The sequence below is a fragment of the Dermacentor andersoni genome, chromosome 4 (assembly GCF_023375885.2).
Source record: "Dermacentor andersoni chromosome 4, qqDerAnde1_hic_scaffold, whole genome shotgun sequence".
Classification (NCBI taxonomy): domain Eukaryota; kingdom Metazoa; phylum Arthropoda; class Arachnida; order Ixodida; family Ixodidae; genus Dermacentor; species Dermacentor andersoni.
Window position 1 is genome coordinate 177423183 of NC_092817.1, and position 17817 is coordinate 177440999.

At 47.7% G+C, this 17817-nt stretch overlaps 1 protein-coding gene across 1 annotated transcript in view; it reads left to right on the forward strand.

Moving 5' to 3' along the window:
* The window catches only part of LOC126531933 (probable 4-coumarate--CoA ligase 3), a 67341-nt gene that overhangs the window by 34732 nt on the left and 14792 nt on the right, over positions 1-17817 (forward strand). The window contains exons 4-5 of the mRNA XM_055070348.2: positions 2150-2431; positions 12754-12898. Coding sequence (XP_054926323.2) covers positions 2150-2431; positions 12754-12898 — 427 coding nt within the window. The remainder of the gene's footprint in view (positions 1-2149; positions 2432-12753; positions 12899-17817) is intronic.

Genomic DNA, 17817 nt, shown 5'->3' on the forward strand with positions numbered 1-17817 from the left:
ACGTAGCTAGCTCAAGACTTCATTCATGTCGCAGAGAAGGTCGACAGGGGTTTGTGGATAATGGTGGCGGGCGGCTGATTGATAGAAACATTGGCAGGAAAGTAGCCTGAGGCGAATATCGCTTTTGTGTGATACCGCCATTTAGGTCAGTACATGTATGAGCAGCGAGCTGCTTTACTTGGTTAATGTGTTTGTGCGACATCACCACTACACACAATTGCTTCACTTACAAATGCCTCACAATTCATCAGCCCATATAGCGGCAAAAGGGGCAGCATGTTCCCAGAATACAACTAATATGTATCGAGCGTGCTGTACAGTGGCGATTCTCGTTTAATTCGCAGAGAGGTGAAACCTAACCTAAATCAGGAGATGTTTGTCATTGTAGCATGTAAAGCTTTTCCTTCAGATTAAGGTGACGGAAATAGCTAGAGAGGAACACTAAAAAAACGGAGAAATAACTATATCGGCGCTCGGTGTGGCAGTCGGATAATGTTATAAAGGGGTAAAGAGCTTTTATGTGCATGTGTAATATGTATATGTTAAAAATATAGTACCCTGTTGGGAACAACCTCATCGATCACAGCAGCGTGAACTGTATTGTAGCGGATAACCGTAAGTTGCGCTGTTGTTAAATTTAAATGGAAATATACTAATTCTTCTGTCCTGTGTCGGTCAGCCACCCAGCCACGGACCAACTCTGTTGAAGCATCACAGTGTAACAATGATCATGGCGTCTATGCTTTCTGCAGTGTGCTCTGTGCATTGACTTTTTCAACGTTCTTTGAGCTTGACAACTCTTGCCGAAAAAGCGTTAAGGGTGATTTGGAGCAAGATGTCTCATTATTACTGGCGAGTGGTTTCTCAAGAAAGCCATACTTGTAACCCATGTTAACAAGTCATGGGAATGTATGTCTAATAATTCCCGCCTTGTTGGGCTGCAGTGCTAATATTGTTTCCTGCTATGTGTTGTAAACCGGGCTAGCGTTGCATTTTTGACAGATTGGCACATCCGATGTTCGCGGCACAATTTTAACTTTAGGCGATCTACGGGCCAGGAATGAGATTCGAAGTTCACATATGGGAACCGCGCTGTCAACCTTCGGTCCTGACTAAGTCAGGAACTGCCAACACGTTTCGAACATTGGCCCGAGCTGATGTAATATGTGGCCTAGAGGCACAGTGCATTGCCGACTGCAAAGTGCGTTACATATGAGCCGTGGTCTGCGACCAGACTTCTCTGTCGCGAGGTATTTTTCTTGATATGATGTCTACTTCTTGGCGCGCCGAAAAGGCGTTCTCGTATGCGTGGATCTTGCGTTACGTGGCGCGCCGATGTGTGCTAACGCTGACAATTACGCCCTGGCTGCTCTCAGGCACTTCTGGCGCAGCGCTAGAACGTAGGCTTGATGTACTTAAAGAAGCCATCTGACCTCAGTTAGACTATGCCCTTCAGCAGTAGAATATGAAACGGATTTTCTTTTTTTTCCATTGGAGATCGGTGTAAATAATCTATAGATAGATCCAAAGGGGCTGAAGTAGGCCGAGAACGTAATTGACATAAAGAAATAAAAGCTTGAGTTATGTTTCTGACGGTTTAAGGAAATGATGGGCGCGCGGCGACTCATGTATATATCATAGAGAGTGTCCCAGCTAACTTTAGCCGGGGTGTAAAATATCCCGAAAAAGTCGAGGTGGACTCACCTAAACGAATGTTGTTAGCGGTTGCATGGAGCAAGTGACTCTATGTTTGGTATTCTCCTTGTTTTTATAATAATCCAAGAATAGTGAACCAACTTCTTAAGTTTTAGCTTTCGGGAAATTTTCCAATAATAATGTTGGAGAGTTTTAGCAAAGAGCCTTTAACTGCCTTCTTGTGAACTAACAACATTTTTAAAGCAGAACTTCTTTTCAGCAGCGAGTGATACATACACGTGCTCATGAATATTCCGTTTTGCAAATCTGGGCCCCATTTTTCTACTGTGCACAACATAGACAAGGGGAAGGAACAGATAAAAGAATAAGTACTGTATTATCTTCTTGTGTACTGATCGGTCAAAGCCCAATTATATATGTCATTGTTACTTAGAAAAGAAGAGAAAATGCTCCCGAATACTTTCTCTGGTTCACTGCGTTAGTCGGCACGCAGGTTACGGGGGCCCACTTATTCCCGTCAAGACTGCAAGGAGTGCTGCGTGAAATGCGTCGCACTCGTCGAAAACTGCCAAGCCTGAAGCGCCTCCTCGTCATAGGAAGTGTGCTGTCGCCCTCTGTAGTTGATGCGGCAAGTGAAGCCTTCGAGGGACTGGAGTGTTTGCAAAACATGTACGCCATGACTGAGTCTTGCTCTATCATAACGGCTCCACCAAAGACCAGTGGGGTCTGTAGAGGAGCTGACACCGGTGTTCCTAATACAACAACAATGCTAAAGGTAAGGAATCGCGATATTCTATCGCTAAATAACCCTTGGTTAAGTAGCATCAGCGTGGCTGTGATGACTGGCCAATTGAATGTATCTCACTCACCATCGCTACATGGCAATCCACCAGCCTCACTTGTTTGAGCCAGAGCCCTTCCAGGAGCCGGGAAATGCATTCTCGGACGGGGTGCAAGCGCATCTGTGCGCCCATGTGTCTCCTTCTTTCGCGTACACCTTTCACTAGCGGAGTAAGTTTGTCTTTGCAGACTTAGCGCTGGTGCCTGGTAATGACCTGCTTCTGGTGATCTGTAACTGATAACCCTAGAAAATGTAGCGAGTAACCGGCACCACGTTTTGCGATGGTCAGTTGTCGTATCTGGTGGCTATGTCCTTGTACTAAGGACATTAAGCACAATATCTCTAGGGGGGCCAAAGCCTAATGTCGTAGATGACTTTAACCTTCTGATAATGACCAAGCGCGTGAATTCATTGTAGATGTACCCGAATCAAACAGGGCTGCTTGTAATAATTTAACTCCTTTTGATATTTTTGTACTTAAATCTAATGTCAAGTCTATCGAATTAAAAAAGCATTTTCATGGTGACGTGTATGACAGCGATAACAAAATCTGGCACATGGAAGGAAGCTCAAACGGCGGAAGGCGAAGACGCGCATGGACACGTGGGTATCTATGGAAGTTTAACTAGCGCAATCTTCGCTAATCAATGGACGTTCAGAGGTGAGGAGGGGCTGCTAGGATCGAAGACATGTGACACTGCAGCTACTTGTTATATGGAAACGGCGTTCACCAGAAAAGTGCACTATCATCAAGTCGCAAATATTGCGTCACTAAAGAACCTCACAAATAAAAGAATTTGGCTGACAAATGTTAACACACCAACAAAAGGACTCGCAGATTGCAAGCAGTGTGGGAATTTGTCTCAGAGAACCTTTGGTGAGCCTACCAGACAAAACGACGTATGACGATGAGAAACGCAGAGCATGTGTTGGTGACGAACGCCAAAAATGACCTCCCCTACAATTCATACGCCACCGTTGGCGCACCTCAGAGAAAAGTTATGTTTTATTCAGGAGCGATACAATCAAGTACTAGTGACGGCGAAGAACGATAGTGTCCCAAGTGTGAGTTACAACTTTGATTCCTAAATGGTCAAACGTGTGCCAAAAAAAAAAATCAGTGCCATTCCACTCTGGGAAGGTGGATGACTAGGGAAGCTATTTAGCACATGACCCATAGGTGACCCATAATACTGAACAAAGTTACGAACTTATCTATTGTCCCAATCTGTGGTCATCGTGACAATATATGTACGCACGCACATTCGCAAGTCAACTCTGTTATTAACTGTGTCCGTCACGTGAGGCAAGGAACCGCCCATACCCCCTTAAGCAATGGCTCATACCCGCGTAAACACGGCGTCCCCGTTACGACGACGGAAGTGGAATGAAATTCTCTGCTGGAATGATGAACGGCTAAGGAGCCGACCACACGACCAGCCCTTGGCCTGTCATACAGCTCATATCCTAGAAAACAATAGCAGCAACCGATGGAGGTGCGGTTGCTGTTGGTCGAAATGCCGATGATCCTCCGCTGTCGACGTCGACGTTGCAACAACCGCTTTGGTGACGCCGCAACGAAACACCGCTATCGAGATCACGCTTCGATGCCAAACAGAAGCCACGTCAAGAAATCCCGGAGTCGGGACGTCACACCACCGGGACAACAGAACAAATCCGTGATTCGATGTCACGGCCTAACCGCAACGCAAGGCGAAGAACCATTGACCTCGACCTGCTTCCCGATGGCCACGTAGTCAACGCTCCTGTTGACACAGTGGCCATTACTCCATCATAAGCGGATAATCTGTCAACTGAAGCAATTTGAGACTGCATGGGACGGCCCTCATGTTCGAACAGCGACTGGAATAACACCGACTGGAATCTGCACGGCAAGAATTACGGTTCACGAGCGGACCTACTCTGCTACGTTCATTTTGCTCGCGAGACGCAATCCTTGGCATGTACTTCCTGATACAAAGCGGCACAATCATAGAGCTGAAGACCAAATCGATAACGCTATCCGATGAGCATGTGATATCGCCCAAGAGCTCTCTGAATCGCGATCACGAAGGCTTCCGTGACCTTGAAGATCTAGTCAGCGTCCCGCTGCACTCCAGTGTCACCATTTCCGTCTGCACCAACACACCGCAAGACGTAGAAGGCGTCGTCGAAGGGGACTGGCCTCTACTCCTAGACCGCGAAATTTACGTCGAAGGAGCAATTACTCGACTGCATGGAGGAAAAGCGAATGTAATGCTAACATTTAGCCAAGAGTACTAACTTGCCAGGAAGGACACGGGGATTGCATATACCGAGGACATTCTGAAAAGCAGCAATGCGCTTGTACTCTCGGATTCTGCCACATATAAGTCTACAGCCATAGTTCACGTGTCCGCCTTCGACATCAATCCGAGAACACAGCTCGCGCAAGTCATCTACCCCTTTCGCCGAGCGCTGTTCCAGTCTTGCCCTTTTTCTTCTTCGGAAATAATTCAGCCCACCTGCGACAACGACATGGTTGCGTCCGAGGGCATTTTCGCGATCTTTGCTTTTGCTCGCTCCATGAGAGAACCCAAGGCCCGCCCGGTAAATGTGCCTACCGCCACTATATAATAACCTTCAATCATCTGGACAAACGCTTCTGAGCCTCTAGACAGGTTTGAGTCACCGGCGATAGCCACCTTTTCACTCTCTGTTACGGCCGAGGCTTTCCCTGCTTCGCTGTTTTATTCTTTTCCTCATGCTTGAGACTTGACAGGGGGCATTGTCCCCTCCGTGCCTGTTTTTTCGTTGTGGTCGCTTCCAGGTAGGTGCAGCTTCTTATAGCGGCCCTGTTCCCACGTTGCACGCATTGCACGTGCTTTGCTGACACTCCCTGCTGTGTCACGTGGGGAGCCTGCGTTCTATTATCACGACCATTCTCGTTCGCGATGGCGGCCCTATTCAGCTTTTCCTCGGCTGCTTGAAGTCTGTTTTCCGCCGCCTGTCGTGCATCACGTTCCATATTTAGCTAATTTTTGAGCTCTGTGACCTGTTTCCCAAGCTAATCTGTGAAGTCCTCCATTTTCTTTATCCTAGTATCGACATAAAAGTGTCTGCTGATTGGCTCGATACTGCACGTTTACCGTCTTTTTTGCCATGCGTTGCAGTTAGCTTTCTTCAAGGCAAACGCCTAAGCTTTCAGAGCATGTGCCTTCTAGCAAAGGCCGATACGCACAGAATCTAAATCCTTAAAATGCCGCAATGTAATTATCACCAATGTTTAGGAGCAATAAATCCCGCACACCCTTAAGTATGGCACGCGTTCGCACGTGTTCAAACGCAGCCATGGTCTCACTGTCCTGCCAAAGCAATATTCTCTATAGAAATAGACACACACACGAACTAAGCTAAAACCACTAACATCTAATAATCTTGCCGCTTCCAAACATCAATTTAGGGCTATAAAGACTTAATTGAACAAAAGACACTCGTGTGCTAGCTGGTATTTCATGTTATTAGTTTGTAGCACGAAGAAACACACGACACGACAGAAGGCACACTGGACACAGCTTCCAACGCCCGCCCTGGAAATGTCCCTACTGCCACCCAGCGCTCTGAGGCTTCTCTCGTGTCGTGCGCTTCTTTCCTCTTCAATCTATTAATGCAAGACAATGTCCCCCACGGTTGCACCTGTACAAACCAATGTATATATATATATATATATATATATATATATATATATATATATATATATATATATATATATATATATATATATATATATACTGGTGCTGACCAGGGTAGTTGGAGAAGTGTGGGAGGAGCCTTTACCCTGCAGTGGGCATAACGAGGCTGATGATGATGACATGCTGGTGCAGCGGTGGCGTAGAGGTAGAGCATCCGCCGCGCGTACAAGAGGACCGAGGTTCGAATTCCGGTGCCACACAATTTTCCACCGCATTTAAAGAAATCCAAGTGTTGATAAAATTGCATAACCATGCCTGGAGTGCGGCTTGATCCTGGGGACCAGGACCGGTAACCTACTCCCTCACGAGAGCAGGACCTGGTGCAGTTCTTGGCCACCACATCCTATGTGAATACAACAATAAAACCCCCGGCCGTCAGTTCCCAGCACCTGCCAAGCAACTGACCATGGCGGCGGTCCGACCTGCGACGCAGCAGAGGTTGCTAAGAATCCCTGGATCCGGTCAGGCCGCCATTGGAATCTGAACCTGGCAACGATTAACGCTCGAACGTTATCTAGTGAGGCGAACCTAGCAGTTCTATTAGAGGAATTAGAGGGCAGTAAATCGAATATAATAGGGCTGAGTGAAGTTAGGAGAACAAATGAAGCATATACAGTGATAAAAAGCGGGCACTTGCTGTGCTACCGGGGATTAGCGGAGAGACGAGAACTAGGAGTCGGATTCCTGATTAATAAAAATATAGCTCGTAACATACAGGAACTCTATAGCATTAACGAGAGGGTGACAGGTCTTGTGAAACTTAATAAGAAGTACAAATTGAAGGTCGTACAGGTCTACGCCCCTACATCCAGTCATGATGACCAGGAAGACGACAGCTTCTATGAAGACGTGGAATCGGAGATGGGTAAAGTCAAAACAAAATACACTATACTGATGGGTCACTTCAATGCCAAGTTAGGCAAGAAGCAGGCTGGAGAGAAGTCATTGGGGGAATATGGCACAGGCACTAGGAATAGCAGGGGAGAGTTATTAGTAGACTTTATAGAACAGCATAATATGCGCGTAATGAATACCTTCCTCCGCAAACGGGATAGCCGAAAGTGGACGTGCAGGAGTGCGAATGACGAGACTAGAAATGACATAGAGCTTATACTCTGCGCTAACCCTGTCATCATACAAGATGTGGACGTGGTAAGAACTCGAATTAGCCTAGACTTGAGGAGGGAACAGAAGAAACTGCTACATATGAACCGATCAATGAGTTAGCGGTAGCAGGGAAAATAGAGGAATTCCGGATCAAGCTACAGAACAGGTATACGGCTTCAATTCAAGAAGAAGACCCTAGTGTTCAAACAATGAACGACAATCTTATGGACATCATTAAGGAATGTGCAATAGAATTCGGTGGTAACTCCGTTAGACAGGATACCAGTAAGCTATCACAGGAGACGAAAGATCTCATCAAGAAACGCCAATGTATGAAAGCCTCGGATCCTACAGCTAGAATAGAACTGGCCGAACTTTCGGATGTAATAAACAAGCGTAAGACAGATGACATAAGGAAGGATAATATGGATAGAATTGAACATGCTTTCAGGAACGGAGGAAGCCTAAAAGCAGTGCAGAAGAAGCTAGGAATTGGCAAGAAAGAAACTTGCGTTCACTGATTATATTGCCTTGCTTAGTAACTCAGGGGACCAATTGCAATGCATGCTCACTGATCTGGAGAGGCAAAGCAGAAGGGTGGGTCTAAAATTTATCTGCAGAAAACTACTGCTTTACTGTTAAACATTACTACAAGGAACGTTTAACAGTCTCGGTAGAGAACCGCAGATTACGATAGGTGGCGAGGCATTGGAAGTGGTAGAGAATACATCTACTAAGGGCAGGCAGTGACCGCGAATCCGGATCATGAGACTGAAATAATCAGAAGAATAAGAATGGGCTGGGGAGCGTTTGGCAGGCATTCTAAGATCATGAAAAGCAGGTTACCATTATCCCTCAAGAGAAAAGTCTATAACAGCTGTGTCTTATCAGTGCTCACGTACGGGGCAGAAATCTGCCCAGGCAGCACACCAGCATTGGTCCAACCATGGCCCAATACTGGCAGAAATTGGTACCAATGTTGGACCAATGTTGGCATATTGGCAAAGTGCAACCCAATCCAATGCTGGCCCAGCGTTAAAGCCAAGATTGGACCAATGTTATGCCAATGCAGCAGCCATTGTGCTGCCAGCGTAGGACCAGCGTTAAAGCCAAGATTGGACCAATGTTATGCCAATGCAGCAGCCATCGTAGGAACAGCGTTAAAGCCAAGATTGGACCAATGTTATGCCAATGCAGCAGCCATCGTGCTGCCAGCGTAGGACCAGTGTTGAGCCATATCGTTGCCATTATTAATGCCAGCTTTGAGCCAATGCCCTTTGCATGACGAATATTCTAGATATGCTGGCTTTAGAGCACGCACACATTCTTACCGCAAACATTTTGCTAGCGGCATTTTTTGTAGCGATTATCCCCTTACCGTCTTCCTCAATAGTAGCTAGGAAAGGTCGACAAAAAGATGTCAAGAAGCAGAAGTCATATATGCTTGCAAATAATAATAAAAGAATACTGAAATTGACGTTTATGACAATTTATTTGCGAATAAATTTTCACAAACAGGCATTTTCCGTGGACCTGGACGGGTGACGCTCGGTTATCTTCAAACAGTTTATTTACAGGCACTGCCCTCAGGATAGGAATTGGGCAAGGTGCCGAGGACGGTGGGTTGGCCAGGGGTTTCAGGGCAGGGAGCTGACGTCGGTAGGCAGGTTGGTCAGTGCTTGGATTTCGGCGGGCTGATCAGGCCCCACGAGGACCACGATAACGCGGTGGTTTCGTTGATATTGCTACCATATCCCATAGCGACTTCACCATTACTTGGAGGAAATGCTTGCACTGTAAGATAAAAAGAAACATTATCAGAGATGTTGGTATGACAAATGTATGTGGCAGCGTTTTCATTTGAAAAATCGCCATACTGCAACAATATTATAAGTCTGATCAGTTAGTTCGAAGGGGTGAATCAAGAAACTTTCTTGCAAGAGATTTGTCAGGTAACACTTCTTAATATTTCGACATATATGGCATATCTTGTACAAGGTGCAACGTAATATTTAGAACAGACATAATATGCACAGGATCCGTCCGCCTTGTTTACAGCCCACACCTAGTCAGCGTAGCACTTTATAATTGAAAAATTGCAGCAAAACCTGCTACAGCACAAAAAGCTTAGTTTCAGACTGTGTAGACACAATGCGATCGTCGTGCGGAATTTTTAATGTGGAAACCGAGAAGTTCCGTCAGGAAACACTAGTAAAAGAGGCATTTATTATACGAAAAGAAAGAAATACTGTCGGCTGGAAATGATGCTTGACCTAGAACAGTGAGAAGAAGCGTGGTTCCTCGGTATCACTAGCAGGATCAGGCCGCGCGCGTGGCTTGATAAAATCATAGTCCTGGAATTTGGGTGAAATTCACAGAGATTTACACGTTGTTCTACTCCGGGCACTATTCAAAGGCTGCAAATAAAAAGAGCTATGTAATTACAGGCACTGTACATTAGCCAGGCCTGTTTCAGTAATATATATACCGCGTGATATTGCTTGGGTGATATTGCTCCTTATAAAACTTATAACATGCGCAAAACAAATGCACTCACCATTGTAAGATCCATGCTCCATGCGATGTGTATCCGAGTTCATCCCACATCGAAGACGGTGGCCACGAGCGCCGACTTTTTTTCTGGTTGTTGTTTCGCCTATATTAATTCTAACACTCACGAAAATTCGTGGCCACTTTGCTGTGTATTTCAAGATGCAGGCTTCTCAGTAGGAATGACGACCGCAAGCGAGCATTTTTCACGATAGGAGTGCGCTGACAAACACGGACAAGACGGCAAGCACTCAGGCGGTGTTGCACCCAGTCGGCGTGCTAGCGATGCATAGAAGGAAAGAGTGAAAGGAAAGTGTGAATGAAGAAAACGGTGTAAACGCCACTTTCCCCCACTGGACCTAGCCCGACGCGTTCCTTCGGCGGCAGCGACGGAGGGAGACAAGGAGGACAATAGTGACCCCACTGCTTTTCCCCGTATTCCGAGAGCAGCCAATTCGACACAGCAGCTTATAGCTGCCTGAGTGCTTGGCTGATAGCTTTGAACAGGCTCACGTGGGTGTGTGGAGGAGAGGCGAGTGGGGGCTGAAGGACGAAAAGTTAGGCGGAAAAAAAAAATCCGGAAGGCGCCGTGCCAACTACAGGCAAAGACAAGAGGAAAAGCCAAAACGTGCAATAATTTTTTTTTTCTGTCAGGGGCATTCATACAAGGAGCTTACTAAACATGCACGAAAAAACAAATATATTGGAATAGGAGCATGATGATTATGTCACCGCAACATGCCATGCACGCTAAACAAACAAGCAAAAGTTTCACTAATACATATGCGCTCCATCTCGATGCAATATAAAACGGTTCCATCAACTCTGTGGCACTGTAATTATCGATTCCCCTCGGAATCCTGATCATCCAAAGCCGCGGAGCGTACATGCAAAATATACAATGCGCAGACAAATTCGCAATACCGTTGCTTCTTATGGAAAGCTCATGTTCCCATGCACGATCAATAAAGCAGCGGCTAATTTTATGCGACTTCCCCTGCTTGCTACGTGGTGCACTGGCTTTTCTCTTTAGGGGGCGCATTTCGCTGAACGCGAAGTACAAAAATGGCGGGATACCATGCATGGAGTTGACACGGGAGAGCATATTTCTGGTTCCTGCGCAGTGTGCCTGTGATCAGTGCATTAGTTTTCAAAACACGTTGTTCAATATCAGCAAGTCGTAGAGCACTAAAAACCGACAATGGGAAAATTGGCTTATTACGGGCCAATGTCCTCCAAAGAAAGCCAACTATTAACCCATATTGGCAAATCCGTTCGAAAGTCGGTCCAATAATTCCCGCCTTGTAGAACGGCAGTGCCAATATTGTTTACTGACTGTGTAATGTGGGCCAACATTGGATCTCTATCAGAATGGCACAGCCAATATTGTTTACTGACTGTGTATTGTGGACCAACGTTGGATCTCTATCAGAATGGCACAGCCAATATTCGCGCTACGCTGTTAACCTTAGGCCATCATTGGGCCAGGATTCAGAATGGCGCTGCCAATATTGGAACCACGCTGTTAATCTTGGGCCGTCATTGGGCCAAGAAGTGCCAATATGTTTCCAACGTTGGCCCGACCTGACGTGCCGCCTGGGTGGAGGCTTACAAAAAGGGTTCTGTTTAAATTGAGGACGACGCAACGAGCTATGGAAAGAAGAATGATGGGGTTAACGTTAAGGGATAAGAAAAGAGCAGATTGGGTGAAGTAACAAACGCGAGTTGATGACATCTTCGTTGAAAAAAAAAGAAATGGACATGGGCAGGACATGTAATGAGTAGGGAAGGTAACCGATGGTCATTAAGGATTACGGAGTGGATTGCAAGGGAAGGGAAGCGTAGCAGGGGGTGGCAGAAAGTTAGGTGGGCGGACGAGATTAGGAAGTTTGCAGGGACGACATGGCCTCAATTAGTACATGACTGGGGTAGTTGCAGTATGGGAGAGGCCTTTGACCTGCAGTGGGCGTAACCAAGCTGATGATATATATATATATATAATTCATTGTCTATTCATTTACGCTTTTGCATTGCCGGGAACCTGCGCCGAAGGGGAATGCCCTGGATCCATGGACATGGACGTTGGTCTCCGATTCGTACCTCGGACCAGGACCAATTTTTCTTTGTTGACGCTTACTTTCTGAACAACCTATATATATTTCTTCCGTAGCTTTATGCTATCTTATCTTCCTTAGTATGACAGTTCTGCCCTGTGAAATGTCATCAATATTGCGGATTTCCTCAGAACTCATTTGCCAATACAGTTTCATTTTTCCTGGTACGTCGCTTTTCTCGTCTCTCTTTTAAGTTAGAGCATCGCGTGCTGTGTCGTGGTTGAAGACTTCCAAACTTTACTTCATTTCATCCATTTTCTCTTTTAAAATACAAGACGTTACTTTGTGGTTCTCAAAATTTCGTTTCTTTGCAGGCGTCGATTATGTTTGTGGAATAAGCATTTGAAATATGAAACCCGGCTCCGTTACCTTTAAATGACAAACTTACAGGCTGGTGGTCCTGCGCAGTAATTATCCGATGCAAGACACCTGACAAGGTTACCGCTTCGGAAATTAGCCAATTAACTCTATAACGCTGCTGCTTCATAAAGAACCAGTCTAGACTACGTGGAGTGAAACAACTAAAGAAAAATAACGCAAAAGTTCTTCCATCATAACATGCAAGCTTTAGCAAAAATGGAAAGTTTACAAAGAGACAAGAATTGCGTTTGAAGTTTTTCAATAATGATAGCCTTGCGATTTGAATTCTGTTGAATTCCTCGAATTCCGAAATTCGATTGAATGACAAAAAGAACAATAATAATGTTTGCAGAAGCTCGTATTGATTCAAACTTTATTGCTTCTATATCTTTAGGTGGTTGATTTGATCACGGGTCGGAAGCTTGGACCGCATCAGATAGGGGAGATCTGCTACCGCACAGCAGCTATGGTCAGGGGCTACTACAAGCGGCCCAAAGAAACTGCTGAGCTTTTTGACGAAGAGGGATGGTGCAAGTCAGGTAAAAACGCCTTTATCATCACGCGCACTGAGAAAAATGATATTGTATTTGGTATGTGTGTTAGTCCGCAAAAAAGATGCACCCACAAGTCTATTTTTTTTCGAAATTGTTCCAGAATACCAACATTACAGGCATCTCATGAGAGACTACGCAGCGCGCGCCGTATCTAACCTGCCTTCGCTACCCTCCCCACGGGCACAATCGCTTCTCCTCTCCACTAAGTTCTATAGGAGCCACTGGCACATTAATGAAGGTCACGTATGTACCGTTGCCATGATGGAAACTGCCGAGTTTAGGTTATCCAGAGTCCGTGCTTTTTGCCTACATCTCTGCTCCTGCCGTGGTGGGATACGTTACAAACGAAAAGCAAATCAAAAAGCGGTAGCAGCTTGTACAAGCATCGCAAAACACGGTACACAAGGAGAAACAAATTGATAGAACATGACAGAAAAGCGACACGATCAGAGAGAACGGGCGTGCGACAGTATTTTAAAGGTGTGTAAAGAATGAATTGGAACTCACACCTCTCGGAGATTGCCTGTTGGACATCGTTTACCCTGGTGATGCCATCAGTGTGACCAAACTGGCTTTACCACGTGCCAATAAGAGCCCGGGTAAACCTGGAGATCAAAAGGGACTGCTTTTCTTCATAGATGTACTATCCCCGTTGGAGACTTCTTGCAGGCTAAGCTACCCTTGTGTTTTCGCCTCTGTGTTGTTTTGTTGCGCTACCCTTCAAGACGAAACACTCAAGAGAAATTGGTACTGATAATTCGGCAGTCATGTGTAGGTTATGAGTAAGAATTGTGAAGAATGCCGAGTTACGTCTCTAGAGACCATGCTGACTTCGTCGTTTCCTTGCTCTTAAAAAGGCTGATGCAGCGAGAATGCAAGAAAGGAAAGAAGCGCAAACATCAGGCAATGAGAGGAGTAGAAAGAAAGGCGGCTGCAGCCACGTTTAATGCGATTGAATAAACGGTTGATACCTTGCGGTGCAGTGACACTTGTTAACTGCGCAGGTATCATTAGCACACTGCATCAAGACTGTTGTATACTGGTGACAAACTACCGGGAAGCTGAAGAGAGTGTGTGAGTTTAACTTAATATATCGGCACACCGCATTTGCCATTGTAAGCTGACAGGTCAACTCAGCGCTTGAGTAACTTGAATGAAAGGATTCTGCCAGAGTGCTAATGCGAGTGACGTAGTTCTGGCGCGGGAATCACAGTTGTGAAACCCAAGCCATGGTAAAGGGCAATATACTTGTAGCTGGCCCGTGCATACAGCTTGCGTAATTAATGACATGAACTGCAGCAAAATTATGAGCTCCTGATTATTTCACATAAGCGCCCAGCTCATCGAAGCAAGAAATGCAAGTGTTAATGAAGCAAGGCCGCCTTGATCGTACTCCATTAAGTCATTCAGCCTGCCTTCACTTTGTGAATATTGACACGTGTACTTGTCTCTATCGGGCGACAAGTTTTGCCGCCGAACAAATGTTATCGCACAGCGCGGGACGCGCCTGCATGTATCCGAAGTTTCTGGAAAGTTATCGATGCTTCTACCCGCTGTCTGTTGTCGCCGAACGTTGTGTTATCTGATTTCATCGCTTGACACGAATGGTGTAGAACATTTTAGAAGGCATGCGGGTCCCAATGTTTAATCTGGAACATTCGATGATTGCTGTATAAAAGCCGACGCGCTTGACCCGCTGATCAGATTTCCGACGATCGCTGACTGTGTTCGCCGCTTTCGTTGTGCTATAAGTGTAGCCTGTTTTGTGGGCACAAGTTCGCCCAATAAAAGTTAGTTTTCTCGTTCACAGTATTGCTACTGTGTTCTTCTACGTCACCACCACGTGACATCTGGTGGAGGTGCCTTACGTCCATGTACCGGACGCCCCCGACAAGCCGTAATACAAGCCCGGACCGCAAAGACAACACCAGCGCCGTCCCGGAACATCGAGCAAGCCGCCGTATTCAACAGCTGCCCCCGGAGCACGGACTTCTACCTGAGAAGACCAAGAAGATTGTGGCCACGGAAACCCCAATGGCAGCCCCAGCGTCCCCCATCGTGCTGCAGCAGCCCAGGGAGCCTCCAACGTTCCGCGGTTCAACATTCGAAGACCCGGAATCATGGCTGGAAACCTACGAACGGATCGCGACATTCAACAACTGGGACTCCGACGACAAGCTGCGGCATGTCTACTTCGCCTTAGAAGACGCCGCCAGAACTTGGTTTGAGAACAGGGAGTCGACCTTGACAACGTGGGACCTGTTCCGTAGCGGCTTCCTGCGCACCTTTACAAGTGTCGTGCGCAAGGAAAGGGCCGAAGCTATGCTGGACGCCCGAGTGCAGCTACCAAATGAGAACGTTGCCATCTTTACGGAAGAAATGAGCCGTCTGTTCCGCCACGCGGACCCGGATATGGCCGAGGAAAAGAAAGTACGCCTACTCATGCGTGGTGTGAAGGAAGAACTTTTCGGCGCAATGGTACGAAGCCCACCGACGACCGTAGCAGAGTTCCTTCGCGAGGCCACCGGCATTGAGAAGACACTCGAAATGCGGAACCGGCAATTCAACCGCCGCACAAGCTCTACCCACTACGCAGGAATTCAATCACTGGCCACGGACGATCTGCGCGAGACCATCAGGGCCATTGTGCGCGAAGAACTGCGCAAGGTCTTGCCTTCGTCGCAGCCTCAAGTGAAGGAAGGAAGGAAGAGGTGACATCGTGAAGGAAGAGGTGCACCGATCCCTTGGAGTTCCTGAGGTGCAACCAGAACCACCGCAGCCGGAAGCAATGACCTACGCCGCCGCCGTCGCCCGCCGTCAAGGCCCCCCTGAGCGACCGCGCCAAGGTCCTGCAACACCGCAATTCCGTCGTCCACCGCCGCCACCGCCAGCGCGCCCACCCGTCGCCCAGCGCACCTATGCGAGGAAGACGGACATTTGGCGAGCCCCCGACCACCGCCCGCTCTGCTATCACTGCGGAGAAGCCGGCCATGTGTACCGCCGATGCCCATACCGCGACATGGGACTGAGAGGATTCGCCGTCAACGCGCCGCGTCCACAGCTTGGGGAGCGCCCACGTGACATTGCCGATTACCTAGCCGCCACTCAGTGGAACTCTCGACGACCATCCCGTTCGCCGTCACCAGGCCGCTACCTGTCGCCGCAGCGCCGTCCATACACTGGCCCAGCCCGGGGCCGCTCTGCGAGCCCATACCCGGAAAACTAAAAGCAGCAACCGATGGAGGTGCGGTTGCTGTTCGTCGAACTGACGAAGATCCTCCGCCGCCGACGAAGACGATGAAGAAACCATCTCGACGACCTAAAGACGACACGCCGCCGTCCCGAAGAAGTCGGGAAGCCAAGACTACACCGACGAAAGACGACTTGACGACGCGACGTTCCCGCTTCAGTTCAACACGACGCAGCCGTGATCCGACGCCACGACCCAGCTGCAACGCCAGACAAAGAACCACCGACCTCGACGTGATTCTCGACGGCCACGCAGTCACTGCCTTAGTCGACACAGGGGCCGATTACTCCGTAATGAGTGGACACATCGCCGCCCAGTTGCAGAAAGTTAAGACCGCATGGGAAGGCCCTCAGATTCGCACCGCTGGAGGACACCTCATCACGCCGACTGGGATCTGCACGGCAAGAATAACCATTCATGACCGGACTTACCCTGCCACCTTCGTTATCCTCCAACAGTGTTCACGAGACGTCATTCTCGGTATGGACTTCCTGGACCAACACGGCGCAATCATCAACCTGAAGTCGAAGTGAGTAACGCTGTCGGAAGATAAAGCAATGCCGCCGGAGAACCCTCGTAGTCACCACGCCTTGAGTGTGCTCGAAGATCAAGTGAGCGTCCCGCCTCGCTGCAGCATCGTTATTTCGGTCAGCACCGAAACACCCGCTGACGTAGAAGGCGTCATCGAAGGCGACCAACGTCTACTGCTAGACCATGAAATTTGCGTCGCAAGAGGGATCGCTCGACTGCATGGAGGGAAAACTGAAGTGTTGCTGACAAACTTCAGCCAGGAGTTCAAGCACATCAACAAGGGCACGACGATCGCGTACATCGAGGAAATTCTGGAAACAAGTAAGGCGTTTGTCCTCTCGGATTCCGCCGCATCTACCCCGACGACCATGGTTCCCGAACCAGACTACGACATTAATCCAAATCTCCCTATGATTAAGCAACAGCAGCTCAGAAGTCTGCTCCGACGATACAAAAGCTGCTTTTCGACGTCATCGAGGCTTCGTCAAACACCAGTCGCCAAGCATCGCATAATCACCGAGGAATGCGCTCGCCCACTCCGTCAGAGCCCTTACCGAGTTTCGGCGCGAGAACGTGAAGCTATAAGAGAACAAGTCGACGAAATGCTGCGCGACGACATCATCCAGCCGTCGAAAAGCCCGTGGGCATCCCCTGTTGTTCTGGTAAAGAAAAAGGACGGAACCCTACGTTTCTGCGTCGATTATCGTCATCTGAACAAGATCACGAAGAAGGACGTATACCCCCTCCCACGGATAGACGACGCATTGGATCGGCTCTGCAACGCTAAATACTTCTCGTCCATGGACCTAAAGTCTGGCTATTGGCAAATAGAAGTCGACGAAAGAGATCGCGAAAAGACCGCCTTCATCACCCCAGACGGCCTCTACGAGTTCAAGGTTATGCCATTCGGACTGTGCTCGGCGCCTGCAACGTTCCAGCGCGTGATGGACACGGTTTTAGCAGGATTGAAGTGGCAGACCTGTCTCGTATACTTGGATGACGTCGTTGTATTCGCCGGAAATTTCGACGATCACCTTAGGCGGCTTGCCACAGTACTAGAGGCCATCAAGTCATCAGGGCTCACTCTGAAGCCAGAAAAATGCCGCTTCGCTTACGACGAGCT